The sequence below is a fragment of the Cydia splendana genome, chromosome 1 (assembly GCF_910591565.1).
Source record: "Cydia splendana chromosome 1, ilCydSple1.2, whole genome shotgun sequence".
Lineage (NCBI taxonomy): Eukaryota > Metazoa > Arthropoda > Insecta > Lepidoptera > Tortricidae > Cydia > Cydia splendana.
In genome coordinates this window covers 24,322,653-24,345,020 of record NC_085960.1, presented here as the reverse complement: position 1 = coordinate 24,345,020, position 22,368 = coordinate 24,322,653, and the positions used below count along the sequence as shown (strand labels likewise).

Sequence of the window (22,368 nt, the reverse complement as noted above, 5' to 3'; positions counted from 1 at the left end):
ATTGGAAACGGTAAAAAAGCGCCAACGTCGGGTTTTAACGCAACGCTTTTTAAGCTGTCGTGCGAATGGGGCCTAAACGTGCCCCTAATCGCATATACTAGCATCGAAAATTAGCATTCTTGCGTTCGCATCTATACTTGGACAAGCAGATCTTGTCAGTAGAAAAAAGCGGCAAATTTGAAAAATGTAGGGATATCGTCCCATATAAAATTTGAATTTCGCGCCTTTTTTTAGTGACAAGATTTGCTTGACCAGCTATATAAAGGCCCATGTACATATTGGGCCAACGCAGGCTAGTCCAAGGGACGCAGCCATGCGGTAGAATGAGATAGCAATATCACTTGCTCCCTCTAACGTATAAATGCATCCCCCAGACTGGCCACGCGGGCCCAATATGTACAGCGGCCTTAAGGTATCTCCATTTGATCGGCCAAAATCTTAAAATTAAATCAAGTGAGATCGGCGAGCCAATTTCATTTTCACTATAGTCAGACCGTAAAAAGTCTGCAGCGATTTTGATAGCCCAGTTGCGTGGGCTATCAAATCCGCTGCAGACTTTGATTGGTGCGACTTATACCTGTTTTGATCAGGCGATTTAATAATTTAAAGAACCTATAGTCGCACCAATAAAAGTCTGCAGCGGATTTGATAGCCCACGCAGTGTAAGTGTTATTTATACGTCATAATTTCATAGAAGTTTGACGTTTAAAATGACACTTGCACTGCGTAGGCTATCAGAATCGCTGCAGACTTTTTACGGTCTAACTTTAGTAGTATTTGCGTAGTGACAGCAAAATTTGTTTGTGCAGCAACATTCATAAATTTCATAATATTTCACACGGCTAGACGGCTTTCTTGCATAAGCCCGCTCCACACTCGTGCGCGAATCGCGGCGCGAAGCCGCGAACGCGAGTGTGGAGTCCAAGTGGAGTCCTGAACGCAGACCTGCGAAATCGACTCCACACTCGCGTTCGCGGCTTCGCCCGCGATTCACGCGCATAGTCTGGAGGGGTCTTAAGAGTAATTTTAAACTTCAAACTTCTATGAAATTATGACGTATAAATAACACTTCCACTGCGTGGGCTATCAAATCCGCTGTAGACTTTTATTGGTGCGACTATAGTCCATTTCGCAGATCTGCGACACACTCTCCACACTCGTGTTCGCTGCTTCGCGCCGCCACACCGTGTGAACGCTTTTGAACGTTGCTATACAAATTTTGCTGTCACTACGGTATTCGTTAAGCCCCCTCCAGACGCGGGAACGCGAGTGTGGTGTCGATTTCGCTGTCTACGAAAATCGACTCCACACTTGCGTTCGCGGCTTCGCCCGCGATTCACGCGCATAGTCTTGAGGGGGATTTAAAATCCCGGATACAACATAGATTTATAATATACAGAGATACCTTCCAAGCGAGCTGTCAGTGGGACTTTTGTTTAGTGTACGATTAACAATGTGGCCCACCTTACTGGAGCCATGTCGATAAAGTCATATCGATAAACTATCGACATTTCTTGCAATTTTAATTTTACTTCAAAGGTTTAACGATACCTAAAATGAGCAAAAACGCTTTTATTCTTTATTGTGGTTATCAGATCACAATTTTATAGTCACGCCCCACCAGGGAACCAAGGGAAAGTTCAGATATTTAATTAAAATACATAAATACCTACTAAAATAGGTGTTCCGCAATAATTGAATTATTTTATTATATTATAATATATTCATTATCCATTACTAATGGACCATTAGCATTTCAATTATATTTATGTTTAACGAAGATATTGAAGCTTCAATTAATCGCTATTTCGTTCCGCTGTGTAGCGTTTATCGATATGTAACATGATTAAAATCGATTTTTTACATCCCTAAAAGAGCACACATATACGTTTATACGCACACATACACAACCTGGGTCTACCTAAAAAGGGGACACCTGGATTTGAAGTCCATCTTGTCAACAGTATGGTTGTCCTTTTTTGACAAACGGCATTTTTAAAAGAGCAAGGAGAGAGAAATGATACTAGTTTCTGCGCCGTCAAAGAGAACAGACAGCGTTGGGGCCTTGGGAAAAAATAACGCCGTGTGAACCTAGCCTTAAGATTTAATTTCTAATCAAATTGGCAGTTTGATTGTTCCGCCTGAACGGATTTTGATAATGTCCGACCAGTCCGACCTAGCAATCAAGCAATCAACGTGTAAAAAAATGTATGCGGGCCAAACTATGCGGGCTGTCTAGCTGTATATAGTTTAGCTGTGCATTAGAAAAAAAACGTAAAAAACCTTTTTTTCTGTACTGTACGTTTCGTTTTGTGATTTATTTAAAAAAAAAGTGAATTTGTCAATTTTGTGTCACCTCAATTTGTGTACAATTTGGTGTGGATTGTGTTATTTTTCGAGGTATAGAAGATTTTTCACGAAATTCATTAGTTACCGCACACTTGTGTAGACAAAATGTGATCTTGGGATAACTATAAATTAGCTCCTCCAAGGAGTCACCATGGAGATCCCAGTGCAAATCGCTGTGCGGTTGAAGCCTCCGAGCCTAGTGGACTCCTCACAATGCATATTCAGTAATCCAGTGACTCAAATCGTGATAACAGAAAGTGGGCAAACTTTTCACGTCAACAGGGCTTTGCCAGTGGACTGTACTCAAGCACATCTCTTCAATTCGTTTATGATACCGCAAATAAATTGTTTCCTAGATGGGTGTGATACTTCAGTGGTTGTCTTTGGGCAGCCTAAGACTGGGAAGACCTACACATTGTTTGGGCCAGGTATGTTTAATATAAATTTGTTGAAAATGGTCAAAATGGGATTAGTCTTAATGAACGGTTGTCACTTGTATGATCAACCCAACCAATATTGGCTAATATTTTTTTTAGTTTTGTGTTGGTTGATATGAGGTAGGTCTCCCTATTGTAAATTGTAAACATTAAAATAGATAATATTTCTCTCTTTTTGTATGTTTGTTTATCTGCTAATATTGTTATTTTTAGGGTTCCGTACCTCAAAAGGAAAAAATGGAACCCTTATAGGATCACTCGTGCGTCTGTCTGTCCGTCCGTCTGTCACAGCCTATTTGCTCCGAAACGACTGGACCAATTAAGTTGAAATTTGGTACACATATGTAAGTCTATGACCCAAAGACGGACAAGAGCCAGAAACCTTTTTGCATATCCAAATGTTTGCACCTATCACGGTTCAAACGCACCCACGTACCGAGCAATAGAATTACTAAATAACTTCATAGCTACAGTCCAAAACGCAGACATATTCGCAGACAAGTGGCCGTCCCTACAATGTAGTCTCAGGATTTTTTTAAACTCTACCTATGTCATTTAATATCAGATTATTTTTTTTATCTCTATGTAACTTAGTATGTATGTTCAATTATAAAGATAAGTGTGTTAATACAATAAGTGTACCTACTAATTTTATGATACTGACTGATACTGACAACATATGTACCTATTAACAGTATAAGTGCCTTGGCTGGAGCTGTAAACTTATACATAGTGTTTACCTGAATAAAGAATGTCACGTCAACAAATGAATTTTAAATATGACATTTATTTTGTTTAAAGATTTTATCATGCCAATTTTTTTATTGAAAACTGCAATTATTATGTATGTTAAACCCCTTTATTGATTTTTATTACATTTTTCAGGTTTTGAATGTATTCATAGCGAGTGTGACCAAGGAATTGTACCCAGGTTCCTGACTGAGATATTTCATAAACTGAATCAAATGCCTGAGAGGGAGTACATTTTACACATAACATGGATGCAAGTTGTGAACAACAATATATTTGATGTATTGGGAGCCGGTTTAGTCAGATGCTGTAATGTTGAGGAAGCATTTCAGTATTTGCAGTTAGGTTGGCGGCAGCGTTGCCAGGGTAACAACCATACAGTCTTTACAGTCAGTATGGAACAAAAATGGGTTGGCACAAATGGAGTCCTCAATCACAGAATGTCAACAGCTAGCTTTTGTGATCTAGCGGCATATCCAGAACCTGGACTTTTTGCTTTAGAAAATATAATAAAGGAACTGTTAGCTGGCAATCCACCCAAACAAATAAATTATGATCAATGTATTCTCACTGCTATGCTCCGAGACTCATTTGGGGGTCGCGCATTTACTTGGGTGATAGGCTGTACCAGCACGGAACCTGAAGATTATCAAGATACATTGAAAATACTGAATTTGTGTTTATGCTGCAGAGGAATTAAGAATTTTGTGACAGTCAATTTATTTGCGGATAACAATACGCCCGTATACAGCGAAAAATCGATGGCACCACCAGTTGATAACAATTTCAATTTGCAATTTGCTACTGCTCAGTGGATCAAATTAGTATCTAATGCAGAAGGACTATTTAATAAAATATTGCAATCTAAATCTTTATCAGAAACAGATGTCAACCAAGTGAGTGAATGGTTGTTCTTGAAAGCTGAATGTGATGAATGTCTCAATACAGATGTGGTAGAAAATAAAGACGTAGGCCCAAGGCATGGCTTGCCAAGAATTGCAGAAGACACTGAACCCAGTGATGAGCCCAGTGAATCTGATGTAGAGTCTGAATCAGAAGATAGTGACTCTGACACAGTCTTCCAAGACAAACTAGATAAATTCATGGAATATTTTAGAGAAAAGAATGATCAACTATTTGCAGATAGATGTGAGGAATATCTGAACCATGCAGACTCTGATGATATCACTATATCTGAAACTAGTGGATCACAATCTTTGCCCATTATGACTTCACAATCAAACTCTGGGCGTAGAAGAACCATTCAACCAGGCGAAAGTTTATCTGGACCAGAACTTGACTTACTAAGAAAAGTGGCAGCAAAAGCAATATCACCTGAATCTCAAAGAATTCTTATTGAATCTCACAAAAATGATCTAGATCCTGAACCAAAGCTGATTGAGCGAGAGCTTCTTAAAATGATTGACTCTCCAAAGAATGTAGAGTTATGTAAAAAGTATAAAATGACTAAAGAAAAGTATGCACAGAAACAAGTGTTAGCTAGGAAACTATCTAAAGAAATTGGGAACAGCCAATCACAACTCAAAGAATTGATAAATCTTTGTATTGCCAAAGAAAGACTGATAGATGACCTCTCGCGAGCAATGAATCACAATTCACAAAATAAACCTTATGCTGACAAAGTAGCCACGAAGAACCAGTATAATAAAGCCAAGGCAGACTTTGCAGCTACACATTCAAAGTTAGCCATAGACAAGAATAATGTCAAATTATTACACCATTTGCAACAATGTAAGTCTATAATAGAGAAATATGAAAAACAACTAGAAGACAGTGAAGAGTCCAGCGCAATAGACCAAGACAATATAAAAGAGATAAGAAAGCATGAAACTAGTCTGAAAACATATAAAAAACAAATAGATCAAATAAAGCGGCAAATAAAAAAAGACGAAAAACGTAAAAACACATTAGATGTAGAACTAGTTAAGGACAAAATGAAATTAGATGAACTATCTGAATCTTCAGTTGAAGTAAAAGATAAAAAGGTGCATTCTTTAAAACACTTTACACATAGAATATCTCATATAGACAGTATACTTAAAGAAAAGACAAATGATTTGGAGAATTTAGAACTATCAAAAGAAAAGGAATTTATGTTAAGGAAAGAAATTAAAAACTTGAGGAAGACCAGGGAATGTTTGCATGAACAAAGATGTAGTTTAGGTCACAAAAGAAAAATATACAAATCCTTATCAGATTCTGAGGTAAGTAAACCTATATGTGGATCCAAAATTATGTCCTCTTGAGGAATGACCAGTTAAGTTAAGGTTAAGTTAGTTAGTGAGTAGTTATGAATGTAACCAGTTAAGTTAGCTAATGTGAAGCATACAGGAGGGCTGCTACTTGTTGAGATGATTTAGACCCACTTTGTTTAACACATTCTTCATTATTTTCATATGTGAATCTAGATTAGAATCCATTCCTCATCATCATCATTGTCAATATTGTCATGATATATTTAAAAGTTTAGACTTTTGTCGGTGGAGCGCCTGCTTGACAGCCTGATACGACGCGACGTTGAGTTTTCCTTAACTTGACCTTGATGTATGTGTTGGTTGCTTAAACTCTCCCTTCTATGATGTTTTTGATAAACTAGTCGTGTCGTAAGAGGTGTCCAAGCATCTTACATCTTCTATTATCTATGGTTCTCAACAAACTTATTTTTTTCTCCTATACACACATACATAATACTTTTCGTTGAATTTTTTTATCACCATTCCTACATTAAGAATTTTTCATGTCCTAGGAGCGCAAATTGCTTGAATGTGAAGAGGCTATAGAAGCCATAGACACCGCCATAGAGTACAAGAACAACCTAATATGCGGTCGATCGCCGTCCGCCTCTTTGTCGGATTGCGCCGACAATCGCGACTCCAAGAGCCGGGGAGAGCAGATGCTGATGGCGAGGCTTGATAAACTGCCACATGATGAAATGAAGACCCTTCTCTATAGATATTTCCAAAAGGTATGTTTCGGTTTCTGATAGTGGAAAATGATGTTCTTTCTTTCCGAGTTTCCCTAAATGATAACCTAGGTAAATTATCATATCCTCTTTCGAATTGCTAACTTTAACTAACTCATACCGCGCTCCTTTCCATCTCGCAACATGAGGGGGTCATGGGCGGCAGTTGCACTTGTCAAACCTTAGGTTGGACCACAAGAACAATTGTAAAACAGGTGTCTAAAGTTGGCGACTGACTTGTAACATTTCGATGTAATGTAACACGATACAACCCGAGCATTACAGCAGTCAGTAAGGGTTAGCGAGCGCGCGTCTCGGGTCTCAGGTATTTTGAATATGGAGCACAAGTGAGCAGAGCGTTCGAGACGAGCGGGCGCGGCGTAGCTGTAATGTTACTAAAATGTGACATGTTCGCCGTGAACGTTACATTACACCGAAATGTTACAAGTCAGTCGCCACCTTAACACATTCACTACCAGCGACCCGTTAGGCTGGTTCTCTGCTTGTAGGCGCTCTTCGCTACAAAGCGGATAAACCACCTTGAAAAACAGTAAAATTTTCTTAAATTGATACATTTATCCATTTGTGCTATTCCCGAAATTTTCAGTGCAACCCTCGTACGGGAAGACATTGTTAGCCTTGACGCCAGTAGGCAGCGGGGCGGCGAGCGGTCTACCTCTCAAAGTCTATATGTCGTAGTCAGATCGTATAATCCGCCGTATTACATTACGGCTAGCCGTTTTCAAAAACAGGGGCGTTTTGAAATGCGGCTGTTCGACGATTAGGCGGATTGTCATTGCGATACGTTCTTAAATAAGGCGGCCTACGTTTAGCCGCATCGTACTACTATTTAGATTGTAGAGTGACCAGTTCTTTCGGTCGCCTACGTAACCGGAGTTTGACAATGTTTGCAATAAAATTTTTTTTTACCATGATCCCACGCACTACATGTGTTTCTTTTCCAAAACATTTCCTTCACAACTTAAATAGACGGAGACCCGCTTTGCGGGGCTCCTATTTCTGGGCGGTTTGCCCTTCGGGCATCTGAAGCTACCTAACGAACCTAACCTACGCTTTTTTCCCCCAAAGTGTAATGTTTTCACGGACGTCTCACTAAATCAATAGGTACTTAGGTTCGTTAGGTAGCTTCAGATGCCCGAAGGACAAACCGCTCCGAAATAGCTCGTCTAGTTAAGTTGCGAAGGAAATGTGTTTTGAAAAGAAACAGTCCGACGAACTCCAGATTTGATGGACACCCCAGCGTTTTTCATAGTTTGTTGTTGTTATGTCAGGCAGCGCTACGAGTGTTAAAAATGGGACCTAAAAACTGTCAAAGCGGCGGCTAATGACTCGCTGTATTACATTACGGCTAGCCGTGTTGAAGAACGTATGGCGTCGAATACATTCCGGCGGATTCTCATTCAGCCGCATTCAATCCGGCTAATCGTGGAACCGCCGCATTTCAAAACGCCCCTGTTTTTGAAAACGGCTAGCCGTAATGTAATACGGCGGATTATACGATCCGACTGCAACATATACATTAGATTTCAAATCTGGAACCTGTTGCACAAAATTTCAAATTACACTGTGGTATATACAGGATGATCAATCCAAATGGGTCAGTATGGAGAAGTCAGAAACTATAAGAGATAGCGAAATCTGTTCTTAGGAACCATGGCGTCGATTTTACATTAATTAATAATGGCCTAAATTTTTTTTAAATCTATCATACATAACCGGGATTCGGACCTGGTCAATATTCTTTATGTAATCGCGTGTAGTATTTGTTTGTATGGCAACTTTTAAACGATGCGTGATAGGTGGGGGGTGCTCGACCAAGTATCAAAGAGGGCCCCGAGAAAACACAAACTACATTAAAAAAATATCAAAATGGCCGACTTTTATTTTTAATTTTTTCAAATTGGTCCGAATGCGCTGAGATTTGGCATGCGGCGAGCCTGGGGGTCCAAGATTACCTAGTCAAAAAATTTTTTTGGAAAAATCCAAAATGGCGGACACGGGCAAAGTCAAATTTCCAAGTAGGGTAAGCGAGCCCGAAATGCGAGCTTCAGGCCGGGAGGCCGAAGGCCGACCCCGGCGGAGGGCCGAAGGCCCGGAGCCTCCACCCCGACTCCCAATAGGAAAAGTGTTGGGTCGTGTTTAAGCTCCAACTTCCCCCTCTCGTGTGACGCTTCGGGCCTTCGGCCCTACGCGGAGCTCGGCCTTCGGCCTTCGCAAGCCTCGACATTTCGCCGTCGGGCATTCGGCCCGCCGGCTTCGCTCATCAAGACAGTTGACTTGGTAGAACGCTTAGAAGCACCGCATTCACGCAGCTCGGCCTTCGGCCTCGCGTTTTGGGAGTCGGGGTGGTGCCTTCGACCTCCCGGCCTGAAGCTCGCCCTTTGGGCTCGCTTAACCTACTTGGAAATTTGACTTTGCCCGTGTCCGCCGCCATTTTGGATATTTCCAATTTTTTTTTGACATGCTAATGTTGGGTCCCCAAACTCGCCGCATGCCAAATCTCAGCGCGCTCGGACCAACTTGAAAAAAAAAGTCGGCCATTTTGAATTGTTTTAAATGTAGTTTGTTTTGTCTCGGGGCCCTCTATGATATTTGGTCGAGCACCCCCCACCTATCACGCATCGTTTAAAATTTGCCATACAAACAAATACTACACGCGATTACATAAAGAATATTGACCAGGTTCGAATCCCGGTTATGTATGATAGATTTAAAAAAAATTTAATGCCATTATTATTAAATCTAAAATCGAAGCCATGGTTCCTAAGAACAGATTTCGCTATCTCTCATAGTTTCTGACTTCTCCATACTGACCCATTTGGATTGATCACCCTGTATACTCAAAATTATAGGAAGGGTCTCAGGAGGTTTTAATGATACAGGTCCAAAAGCATGAGTATTGTGTTGCAGGTGGTGGACCTGCGCAGCGCGTGCGCGGCGCTGGAGGCGGGCGCGGCGGCGGCGGCCGAGGACGCGGCGGCGTGGCGCGCGCGCGCCGCCGCCGCCTGGCGCCTCGCGCAGCGCGCCCGCCACCACGCGCAGACCAGGTGTGCTTCCAGCCGATATTACGTCGTAGTTACCTTTCCTTAGGGCCACGCACGCTGGACGCAGTCGCCGACCGCAATAGATAGCATAGTTTTATTTAACCAACCATCCAGGGGAAAACATCTCGGATCTCCCCGAGGTCCTACTAAACATCAATGTCAAACAGACTCTCAAGGTCTTTAATTTAAAATTTATCTTTGCCTGAAATTGCTTTCTACAATGCAAGATGCAAAAGTCACTTTGTCACTGGAGCATAGACAGAGAGAATCATACTGTATTATCACCCAAAACAAAAGGAATGAGTACATATAGGGCCAGTTACACCAACCACATTTGACTGACTGATCAACGTCAGCCGGCGCGCCCCGGCGCTTTACTATGAAACTTTGTTGTTTTGTATTCTGCTGCTGTTGACAAAATGCCAGTTTGCCAGTCTGTAATTATCAGTTAACATAAAAAGAAGAAAAAAACCTGTTTTTTTAGGGTTCTGTACCCAAAGGGTAAAACGGGACCCTATTACTAAGACTCCGCTGTCCGTCCGTCCGTCCGTCCGTCCGTCCGTCCGTCCGTCCGTCCGTCCGTCCGTCCGTCCGTCCGTCTGTCACCAGGCTGTATCTCACGAACCGTGATAGCTAGACAGTTGAAATTTTCACAGATGATGCCGCTATAACAACAAATACTAAAAACAGAATAAAATAAAGATTTAAGTGGGGCTCCCATACAACAAACGTGATTTTTGACCGAAGTTAAGCAACGTCGGGCGGGGTCAGTACTTGGATGGGTGACCGTTTTTATAGATAATGGTACGGAACCCTTCGTGTGCGAGTCCGACTCGCACTTGGCCGGTTTTTTTGTAATGTCGTAACACGAAATTGACATTTCCAAGCCCTAATTTACCTAATCAATTTCAGACAATACCAATCGGTGCACCGGTTCCTAGAGGGCGGCAACCCCGAGCGAGCGCTGTCCCTCGGCATGACGACGGACACCGACACGTCCGACGACGCCATGCGCCTCGTCGACCGGATGAAGCAGCTGGCCAGATGTCCGCCGGTGAGTGGCGAATATGCTGTGGTACCGTCAACCGGGCTGAATAGGGGTGAAATACTACTCACAGAAATGCGATTGACAATAATAGTAGATTAGGTGTGCATGATATTATTTGTAGGGCTAGTTTTTAACCTTTTGAACGCCACAGCCGGCAATTGACGTCAACGCAAAATCGTGACAATGACGCCAAAGACGGCATTTGACGTCGATCCTTTTTTGATGAAAATCTACTGAAAAACACCCCACTTATAGGTTGGCATTATTTATTAACAAAACTTAATTTTACCCCCGTGGCGTCAGTGGCACGGCAAATGGATGCGCCGTTAGGCATTCAAAAGGTTAACACTTTCGCAACCAGGCAAAATTTCAAACAATACCCCAGAAACCGACAATACTCGCTAGTCGGGCAACGACGTGCAACTCAATGCCGCACGCCGCGAACCCGCTAGTCGGGCAAGCGGCGGACGCTCAGGGCTGTGACAAGTAACTTTCGTATAAGTACGTGGATAAAATTAAATCTGCTGTCTCATCTGTTTAGGCTCCCCGTTTTGTTCTTCTCCTAATTCTAACTCCTATTGATACATACCCGTGTATGCAATTTCACGTAACCAACTAATAAGAATTTTTATTTTGTAATCGCATTAGGTAAAGTAAATAAAAATACAAAGTGAAGTAATAAAATATAATAATCAACTGTACCAACTTTTCGACCACATAATAATCAGAAGACTTACATTTTTTTCTGTTAGTGGCAGTGGCAGCCCTGAGGTAGTGAAGATGCAATGCTTGCCCGCCTGTCGGGCACTTCGGCGTCGCGTGTAGGTTTATAGCTCTTGCCCGACTAGCGGGTATGCCGGCATCTGAGTAAAGTTTACGAGTGCCCGAGAGTCGGGTACGCGGTGTCGAATGTGTTAAGAAATTATCAGGTACATGACCTTTCCAGTTTTTATCCCTATTCGGCCCGGTTGATGGTCACGTTAAATATTGCAGGTTAATTTTCACGATTTGTGTTTCACTCGGGATCAAAGTTTGTTTACCTCTGGGTCTTTGAAACCCTCGCAACTCTCAAGATTTCACGTTTTGAATCACTCTGAACTCTGATTTACTGAACTACTGGACTAATGATGACAAATAATTTCAAACACGTTTTAAAATGGCTGACAACATACTGCATATTAACATTATTAACTATGTACGTGACCGATCAGAGGATCGGCATTTGTTGTTGCGAAACTGGATTACTAGGCTAGTCCGTTGAGACGTAGTAACGAATTGACGTCACACTGATTTTGCATCGCTTTCTGCGGGGTAATTCTATTGAAAATATATCAACAGTTGCTAAAGCTGCTTTCAGGAGTATCACTTGGAGAATGAGGGTAGGGGTATCAGCAGCATCGACTGCACGAGCAGCGGTCGTGAATCGTGGTAGGGTAATTCGCCAGTAACTGGCCAGTTTTAGTAACTGGCCGCCCTAAACTAAAACTGAATTCTATTCACCTATAAACAGAATTCATTTTAGTATAAGGTTTCAATAACTGGCCATGGCCACCTTATACTAAAATGAATTCTATTTATATGTGAATAGAATTTTGGTTTCGGGTGGCCAGTTACTGGCGAATTACCCTACTACAGCTTTATATGACGAAATTGTTGTGGCCTGGCGCGGATGTCTTGTTTACCTGGTTGGCAATGAATGTGTTAAGAATCGTTTTGACTGCATAGACACCAAAACTATTTCCATAGCATGCCCTACCAGTGGGATTAAACGTTTGTTAAGTCTATTACTGCACTGCATGCGTTAACCGAGTTGTGTGTTGCAGGCGCCGTTGATCCCGAGCCAGAACCTGCGGCAGCTGATGCCGGCCACGGCGGCGCCCGCGGCGCGCGTCACCAAGGAGAGGAACAAGCTCGTCATCGTGCAACACAAGAAACACTGATATTTACTAGTAGCTTTATTTCTGACTTTACATATATTTATCATATTCGCTTTTTACAAAATATTACAATACATTTATCCATGATTTTATACATCTCTGTTTAAAACTTTTTACTAGTAACTAATATTAAAATTAATGTAAATTCGAAACGATTTCATATTCTATTGTAAAAATAATGTAAGCGTTATAATTTTCTAAAGTTGTGATCCATTGTGGCACCGATTCTAAGCATTAAAAGCATATTACAAAATCCAACGTGATAAACTGCAATCATAAAATTATCAATACCTACTATTTAAAAAACTTGTTATTTTTGATTAAAGATTAGATGATAATCGCAGGCTTCGTTTTAACCACTCGCTTGATATTGTTGACCACAGCTAATAAAACAAAAGCGGACAAGATACTGTCACGGAGCACGACACTAAGATTCACTCCTTTATTATTTTTAAGTGGTATCCAGACGGGACAAATCATCATCATCATCGGATCAAATCAACCGATTTGATCAGAAATGAATGGTATTTGCATCCGCACCTCCTGATTCGATCAGGAAATTGAATCAAATTGGCGAAAAATTGACTAATCTGGATACGCCTTTATACTGACTGAAATAAAGGTAACATCACATAGTTTCGACTAATTCGTATTCTTGATGAACTTTGTTTCACGAAATAAAGAAATGCTAAATGCTTTATGTATTTATATTTTACTATTTGAAACGAGAGTTTTAAAAGTATCACTCCAAGGAAAAATTGGCATGCAATAAAAGATATAACTATACCTACTGTAACAGTTGGCGAGTACTTACATACTTAAAAATTAAACTATTTAACCAGGTACTATTTTTTCAGCTATTTATAAACGTTACAGGGCTCCATTAGCTGTCAATTGTTTGTCTTAATATGTCATTTTGACTCATGTATATGTATTTGTAAGAAAGGGATAATACATAAATTAACTAATTCTGGCCTGTAAAGTGTTATGAATCAGGGAGTAAATAAATACGAGGATAACACTAAGTTTTTAGAATCGCTCAAACAACATGTATACGTATTTGTTGTGTCATGTTGGCTCTTAGGCTTTCAGACTCGAAAATTTGCTGATATGCAGCTATTTTGGTAGTCGCTATAATGATAATAAGAGAAGTACGAAATAGATAAAATTGTATTAAAAGATAGAAACAGTAATTCATTATTAAAATTTCCTATTTTCATCGTCATCACATCTTTAAGAAGTTAACTGGGGCCACAAGAAATTATAACACAAGATTTTAAATTTCCAATCCTAAAAAAAACAAACGACAACCGAATGGAAAGTATCTGAAAAAACTAAATAATATTTTTTTTAATAAAAAAAAATATAAAGCGTAAAGCGTAGTGGAGTGCATTATAAAAATGGTTTATATTAACTGTATTATCTCAAAATGGTCTACTCTAAAACTTTCAGCGTGACCTATGTACAATATTTAAATTCTTTACGTTGTAGGTATAAGTGTGCAAAGGTCTCATTTGAAGTTCCAAGGTATGCATAAAACGCCCTCCGTTAGTACCGAGTAGTAATGTGTGACGTATACAATATTTCCTTGTAATTTCTGCAACAAAAAGAATTTTTTTTTTAAATATTATAGTCCTAGATTAATAAATGCTCTATGTGATCTCCAGTTTTGGTGTAGTTAATACTTTTTAATATTGACATTGATATTATAATATTAAAACTTGATTAAAAATCTTAATAAAATTTTAAATGTTACATAAAAAAAAAGTAACAGGTTTTATGATTTAATTTTAAAATTTCAATATGCCTATGTGTATATATTAGTATGTAATATTTTTCATGACAATTGTGAAGAAAAAGATATATTATAAGTGTGGCTTACGAACGCGGCTTTTTAAATTTTATTGACTTGACTATTTAACAGTAAAAATCAAATCTCGGCTTACTGTCATTTTCAGAAAAATAGTACATACCTACCCCTTTGACATATTTCTTTAATTCACTATACTGCCATGAATATTAAACGAGAATCACCAATGGGGTTGGCAACTGTCAAAGGTTTGTAAGATGGCGCCAGCATATGTTTTACCGATTTGTTATATGAGATTAAGCTTTCCCAAAATCCACCATGCTGGCGCCATCTGTAAAATACTTCGACGGCCAACATTATAACTGGTAAACATGTGTTACCGTGTCAATATTGTCGATGCGCGTGAGCAGCCGCTGGCAGCACAGGATCATGAGCGCCGGCGTGATGCTGTCGTCTTTGTGTAGCTCCAAGAGGCCGAACCGCTCTTTCACTTCTTTGTAAAGTGCCTTTTCCACGTGCTTGTTGCTGAATAAAACGAATTGTTCAATGGAACTTTTGTCCTTTCATTATCAATTTTCCTTATTAATATTTTCATAGAAATAAGAATAGGCCATCCAAGAAGGTGCACCAAGCTACTTTTGTTTACGTTCATGTTTTGTTAATTCATATCAATAATTGTTGCTTTAACATTAGTAGGTATACGTATGCTCTTGGAATATATTTTCTTTAATCTGTAGATTGTGAAATCCTAAAACCTAATCTGAACACGTTTGTTCTTGGAAGTTTAGTTCTATAAATAATTGAGTACCATATGAATAGTAGGTACCATAGAATAATACTTAGTGAAAAGTGTGTTTCGGTCTCATTTTATTATTCTAAACGTCTTCGAGAACATGCTTCATGCAGAAATCTGCTATTAGGTACACATTGGTAAATGTTTGAACAAATGTTTCTGTAAGCAGGTACGGTACGGTAATTCGAGAAGTGTGATTGAAAACTTACATGCTGTACTCAGTGAGGAGCATCATGGCTTCGTCCAGGTGGTTGCTGATGAAGTAGATGAGCTCGTCGGCAGGACAGGAGGACGGCGTGATGAACTGGCCCGTGGGGGACAGCATCAGGGGACCGGCCTCCCTGTAAGTAAAGGCTACCATTTAGACACAGACAAATAATATTTTCCAAACTAGCGACCCGCCCCGGCTCGGGTTACACAAAACCTTTTCTAAAGCCTTCCTCTAGAATAAATCTATTGACAGGTGAAAACCGTATGAAAATCCGTTGAGAAGTTTTTGAATTTTTCGCGAACATACAGACAGACGCGGCAGGGGAATTTGTTTGATAAGGTGTATTGATATTCCCAAAACCACCTATTTTCCTTGCCTTCGAACACGATCGGTTTTGCTATTTTGATTATACTTCAAAGGCACAAAATTTAAAGTTGCTCCCTCTACTTGACCCAATGGCGCGACCAGGATTTTTTTTTGTCTATACCTAAAATTACGAATCTAAACATATTAAGTAAGTATGTGTTTTGCTAACACATGAAGACAATTCGAACTTACGGCTCAACCACAATCTGGTATTTGCTAAGCGATTCCGGCACCGAGGCAGGGATCTTCTTCCCGCGCCCGTAAAAGTCCCCGATGGATGTGATGAGCTGTCTCAAGTGGCTGCAGTACTGGTGAGCTGACACTTTTGGCATGAATTTCCTATAGAAAATGTGTATTTGATGTATTTCTTAGAAACGACTGGCACATAATTTGTTTTATCCTCTAGATATAGGCTAGATTATTCTGATATGGTTGAGTTTTTAGGGTTCCGTACCCAAAGGGTAAAACGGGACCCTATTACTAAGACTTCGCTGTCCGTCCGTCCGTCCGTCCGTCCGTCCGTCCGTCCGTCCGTCCGTCCGTCCGTCTGTCACCAGGCTGTATCTCACGAACCGTGATAGCTAGACAGTTGAAATTTTCACAGATGATGTATTTCTGTTGCCGCTATAACAACAAATACTAAAAACAGAATAAAATAAAGATTTAAATGGGGCTCCCATACAACAAACGTGATTTTTGACCAAAGTTAAGCAACGTCGGGAGTGGTCAGTACTTGGATGGGTGACCGTTTTTTTTTGCTTTTTTTTCGTTTTTTTTGCATTATGGTACGGAACCCTTCGTGCGCGAGTCCGACTCGCACTTGCCCGGTTTTTTTGATACGGAGCGGAGGTCTTTTTACCATCTTCCGACTGCATACTCTATTACTAGATCAGATCCATACACAGAACACCGCCTCTAGAAACCTAATATTGGCCATTTTGTTCCCGACGCAAATCACCAAACTGTGAGGTGCGGGAGGGGTGCTCACGGCGTTGCGATTGGTCGATTCAAACATGGCGCGCTGACACGTGCAAGCGTAGGGATGGGACATGTTCATTACTGGTAGTGGGTACTGCTACCAGTGATACCGAAATGTATTGTGGTAAAATTGTTACCAATTTAGTATACTTAGAGTAAACTTACTTAATAATTATATTGATTAATTTAATATTTCATTAAGTAATTTAACAATGTACCTGAAATTTTTACTTAACATATTAGGGCATTTCTGCTTAAAGTACCCAGAACATGAATTTTAAAGTTTAGAATTTTTATATTATTTCCACTCAGAATCGCAATCTCTTTTGATACGAGGTAAAAGCGTCGCCGAAATCTCATACAATTATTTTCTTTTGTCCGTTTTATTAAGGTCATAGAAGGTTGTATTGAAAACATATTCAAATGGACCAATAACATATGCCTATTACAAATCAACTCCGAGTTCTCTCGCACTTATTTGAAGTTCATCATCAGGTCCATCTCGAGACATGAGACCTAACTGCTCACCTACAGGATTCTAAAAAACCCATACAACATATGTCTATCACAAACCAACACCGAGTTCCCTCGCACTTCTTTGAAGTTCATCATCAGGTCCATCTCGTGACATGAGACCTAACTGCTCACCTAGAGGATTCTAAAAAACTCATACAACATATGTCTATCACAAACCAACACCGAGTTCCCTCGCACTTCTTTGGAGTTCATCATCAGGTCCATCTCGTGACATGAGAGCTAACTGCTCACCTAGAGGATTCTAAAAAACCCATACAACATATGTCTATCACAAACCAACACCGAGTGCCCTCGCACTTCTTTGAAGTTCATCATCAGGTCCATCTCGTGACATGCGGCCTAACTGCTCCGCTGGCCTAGAGGATTCTAAAAAACTTACACAACATATTACCTATATATTATGTCTAAAATGGTACAATACGGTATGACGAAGCACGAAGTTTCCGCAACTGAAAAACCATCATCGTCACATCACTAGTCGAAAGGGAAAGGGATAGCGCATTGCATTTTCAAGTTGACGAAAAGGGACGGACATACTTCGCCTCTGCTTACTGACCAGTATAAAATGAACCCCGCGGACAAGAAACATTATTCAATGAAATAATGAATTTGACTTTCCTGTGGGATGTTATTCCATCTGTTTCGTAAGTAGATGTCTTAGATGACTTGCCACACCATTTTACGCTGCAATATCCCATGATTTCCCAATGAATTCAATAGTTTACGATTTATTTTCTTAGACTCGTGCACACTGCTAACAGGTCGTTACGTTGGGCGCAACTGATCGGAGCGGCGCGCGAACAATCTTATATTTGACCTATACACCATACGGGCGGTGACCGCGAGTCGTCCTATAAGGTCGGTCTATAGGGGTTGGTCTGTGGATCCATATTAGCACATTATTGCATTGCCACTGAAATTACGGGATTGCACAAATATTTCAGGCCAATCGTATACCAAGAAGTGTTGCAAATATGATTCAGATAAAAGTAAAGGTGTTAAAACTTGGAAGTTTAAAGACTGCCTTTGTCTTTTGCTTTTCGTTTTTTTGAATGGTTAATAATTTAATATTATTTTGGAATATCAAAACAAAATAGCATTGTTTAACAGTAAAACGAAAATAAAATATTACCGTCTACAAATGTGTATATTCCTTAGTATACTGGACAAAGCCTCTTCATAGTGAGGTATTTGTGTCAGAGCGCTATCTTCTTGGCTAACCTTTTTAATAAGCTGAAATATATAAAACACATTCCTTAATGCAATTAAATATCTAGGAACTGAATATAGCACTTACTACATAGCAAATGTAATATAACTATTAGTAATATATAAATAAAATAAATAAATAAATATTATAGGATGTTCTTACACAGATTGACTAAGTCCCACAGTAAGCTCAAGAAGGCTTGTATTGTGGGTACTCAGACAACGATATATATAATATATAAAACTTAAATACATAGAAAACAACCATCACTCAGGAACAAATATCTGTGTCATCACACAAATAAATGCCCTTACTGGGATTCGAACCTAGGACCATCGGCTTCACAGGCAGGGTCACTACCCACTAGGCCAGACCGGTCGTAAGGTCGGTAAGTATTACTTGGTATTACATAATATTACATATAAAGTACATGATCATTAATATCAATTCATGATATACTATTGACTTGAATATAAACATTATCTACAATTATTCTCAATCGTATTAACTTACCGAGAGCCATTCGTTTCTTACGTCAATAATATTCAGGAAAACATCGCCATCTAAGCTTACGCCAGTAAATTGTCCTAAGGCAATGTTTCTACCTGAAACAAAACAATGATACCTAGTTTAAAATGGTCATTGATCAGAGGTTTGAACAGTGTGCATGGGTGTGAGCCACATGCTATTTGTTACACGCATTTATAGTGTGACGTGTGCACCGCAGAGCACTTCTGCTCTTGTTAAAGTTCATCACATAGGAATGTGACGATGATCGGTCAGAGAACATTTTGTATGGGATGTTTAAAACGGCTATATAGAGAGCCTCGAGCTACCCATACAACTAACTGTCTTTTCCCGCCCAGAGAAAATCACGATGCATCTACAGTGATTTTTAGGATATTTTGATATTGTCATGGGTTAATTAATGTGGAAAACATTGTTATATCTGCAGCTGATTGTACACAAGCACTTTCGAACTTACCTGTTAAATTACTCATATGTTGCGAATGTTGCGTGGCTAGCGCAACCAGACTTTGTAGCGCACCTCTGATATGGCTAATATTCCAACCACCATCATATTTTACCTGCAAGCACATTGTATGAGAACAAACAAATGCGTCTCAGCAGACTTATGTGCCTGATGTTTGCAGTAAGGTAAAACAGACAGTAGAACACATCATAAATGATGATAAGTATATATATGAATTTGGCATGGATATTCAAGTAACATATATTTATGTCTGATAGTAGTTTTAGTTGCGTCTCGTAATTAATACAGAGAGAGCTAGTAAATGTTTTACATACAAATCTTTTACTGGATCTATTTTAGTTGTATTACAATATTTAGCAATAGCAACAAAAACTAGTACCAGACATATGTTACTTAAATGTTCATGTCAATTTTCATGTTATTTATACTTCGACTGTATGAAAGCATCTTTTTGGCGGCAGGTCCCTGAGACACTTAAAGAGAGGATACGGATTATAAAATACAGATTTACAATAATAACAAGTATTGACTTAATATTTTATTTTACGAACTTCTTTTATACCATAAGTACTGCATAGGTGGTCCATTAAGCTCTTCACTTGGTCCCTGGTTGCACTTGTTGCTTCATATTTACTCCGTGCTGTTGCACTATTGTCGTAGATCCACTCTCTATAATAATAAAAATGATTATTGTAGAAATTAAATGTGGCAATAGACTGCAGAAGATATAGGATTTTGCAGAACAGTTGCATTGAGGCAATCCAAAATTAAGAATCTGACCAAATAAACTAAATAATGAGGACTGCTAAAGCAAAATTATAGTCTGTCAAAATGTTGATATAATAAATTTTCTTTCCTTATGAATATGGTAATCAAATCATCACATAATAAAAGTACCTACTTACATGAGATTTTCAACTGCTTTCTTTTCCTGAACTTTTCTCTTCATTCGAGCAACTTTCTCAAATTCAACACTGTATTCTTTATAAGCTTTTGTAAAGTTTTCCTTACTGCAAACAATTATTTCATTTAATATTATTCTGACTTATTTCTACTTTATCAACTTTTAAAAGGTAGCTTAAATTTTTTATTGTTTACCTAAAAGTATTGTTCTTCTGTGGACTTTTTGGTATCTTATCAATATATTTTGTAGATATATCACATGCACTTAAAACTTTTACAACTGTTTCCCTAACATCACTGCTGTTCAACTGGATTCTGACTAGTTTGAATTCACCTGAAAGTATTAAAAAACATGAAATTACATTTTCACATCCTAAACCCGGGGTAGGCAAACAGCAGCTACAAGCCAAGTGGCTCTTTGGATTTGCAATAATAGCTCTTCAAGATACCCAAACAAATAACAATTAGAGAATTTAGACCAATCAAATCAACTTTTGCGGCTCTTTGACATACTTAAAACTGATGATTTCTATTGTGATTGGCTTTTCTCTTCAAAAGTTTGCTGACCCCTAGTGAGTTGCCTTCAGGGTAGATTATGATGGAACTTGCATTAATTCTAATTCAAGATCACATCAATTTACCATATTCTGACAAATAAATACATTTCAATGAGCTAGAAACTACTATTATTACCTACTATTATCAGTTCTAATGGCATTCACAATATACATATGATACAGTAAGCAGCAATAGTTGTTAAGCGGGCGAGGTGTTCAAAATTACCTTGATGCACTCTAATTCTCTTAATAATAAAGTTGCGTCAAGATCATTTTGAACACCTCGCCCACTGAGCAACTATTGCTACTGACTGTAAATCTGATTTTACTTTGTATTATCAACAGCAATTCATTTGCAAAAGTATATTATCAGATACTAATAATTTATGAAAGTAGTGGTATTTTTTTCAATCAAGAGAATATTATACTCAAAGGTTGGCGGGGCTGAGCTATTTACCTTATAATTTGACATGTCTTACGTCATATTATAATGCAAATAGCTCACCCCTGCCCGATCTCTGATTATAATATATGATCAATGAGGTGACATACCTTCTGCCATATCCTTTTGCCTTAAGTAAAATGATAGTGGAGGTATAGACATTCTTTGACTAGATTGCTGTGCCTCTATTAGAGCACTTAATTGTTGTAATGAGTTTTCATTTATCTTCTGCAATAAGACATAACTTTTAAATTCAATACACAATTCAGAAATCAGAGTAACAGATGAAAGTACAAAGCAATAACTTACTCTCTGTTCTGGGTATTTTCCAAACAAGTCTGGATGTACACTGAAGTAAAAAGGCCGCAGCGCCGTCGATATTTCGGCTGAACTCAAATATCTGCACAGAACTCCTCCAGCACATTGGCAACAGCTGAACACAGTGAATGTACTTAGTTATTAGGATTTTTTAACAACCCATTTGTGCCCTATTTCTGGGCAAACAAACGATCTTTTCCTCGCATCGAATTAATTTTTTTAAATTAAATAACACAGAAGTTAGTGAATTCAACAACTTGTAAACAGGTTAATCTAATTGACCATGAACATACAGGGTTTTGTGAATTGTAATTAAATATAAACAAAACGTCTAATACCTTATTTTTATCCTGGAATACATTATTTAAAGCCTGATCAGCCTGAGTGCTGGTAAACGGAAAAACGTTTATTTTGCGCACTTAAACCTACTTTGATATTAATTACTATAAGCTTGCTTTTGGTTATATCATGACATTAGGTTGACACTGACAGTAACTAAAGTAACTAAACTAATTATGACAGAAGGCTGACGGCTGCGGCCAAAGAGTAAAGTAAGTAATATAGGTAGCTGCGGCCATGACACTGTTCTGCGACTGACACTTGGTGCGTTTCGTTTCGATGTACCTACGTTATGATTTGGTTAGGGCTTGGTTAGGGCTTATTTATATGCACGAGCGCTT

At 39.1% G+C, this 22,368-nt stretch overlaps 2 protein-coding genes across 2 annotated transcripts; one reads left to right on the top strand and one right to left on the bottom strand.

Moving 5' to 3' along the window:
- Positions 1-2,352: 2,352 nt before the first annotated feature.
- LOC134796962 (kinesin-like protein costa) lies at positions 2,353-12,853 on the top strand. The gene is made up of 6 exons (XM_063769159.1): positions 2,353-2,777; positions 3,672-5,761; positions 6,304-6,522; positions 9,451-9,587; positions 10,497-10,638; positions 12,456-12,853. The coding sequence occupies exons 1-6, from the start codon at positions 2,501-2,503 to the stop codon at positions 12,570-12,572; spliced, it is 2,982 nt and encodes a 993-aa protein (XP_063625229.1). The 5' UTR covers positions 2,353-2,500; the 3' UTR covers positions 12,573-12,853.
- LOC134797419 (T-cell activation inhibitor, mitochondrial) lies at positions 12,575-22,161 on the bottom strand. The gene is made up of 13 exons (XM_063769647.1): positions 22,027-22,161; positions 21,680-21,803; positions 21,481-21,598; positions 20,567-20,705; positions 20,374-20,478; positions 20,020-20,137; positions 19,460-19,562; positions 18,988-19,079; positions 18,397-18,497; positions 15,942-16,088; positions 15,382-15,513; positions 14,760-14,904; positions 12,575-14,166 (listed from the first exon to the last, which is right to left on the bottom strand). Exons 1-13 carry the CDS (start codon positions 22,047-22,049, stop codon positions 14,080-14,082), a joined length of 1,434 nt encoding a protein of 477 aa, XP_063625717.1. The 5' UTR covers positions 22,050-22,161; the 3' UTR covers positions 12,575-14,079.
- Positions 22,162-22,368: the final 207 nt, after the last annotated feature.

Coding starts and splice junctions, on each gene's coding strand:
- LOC134796962 (XM_063769159.1), top strand. CDS start 2,501: ATGGAGATCCCAGTGCAAATCGCTGTGCGGTTGAAGCCTCCGAGCCTA. Junction 5,762..6,303: donor AATCCTTATCAGATTCTGAG/GTAAGTAAACCT, acceptor TTCATGTCCTAG/GAGCGCAAATTGCTTGAATG. Junction 9,588..10,496: donor CGCCACCACGCGCAGACCAG/GTGTGCTTCCAG, acceptor AATCAATTTCAG/ACAATACCAATCGGTGCACC.
- LOC134797419 (XM_063769647.1), bottom strand. CDS start 22,049: ATGTATTCCAGGATAAAAATAAG. Junction 20,138..20,373: donor AAAGCAGTTGAAAATCTCAT/GTAAGTAGGTAC, acceptor TTATTATTATAG/AGAGTGGATCTACGACAATA. Junction 19,563..20,019: donor GTACTTATGGTATAAAAGAA/GTTCGTAAAATA, acceptor ATGTGCTTGCAG/GTAAAATATGATGGTGGTTG.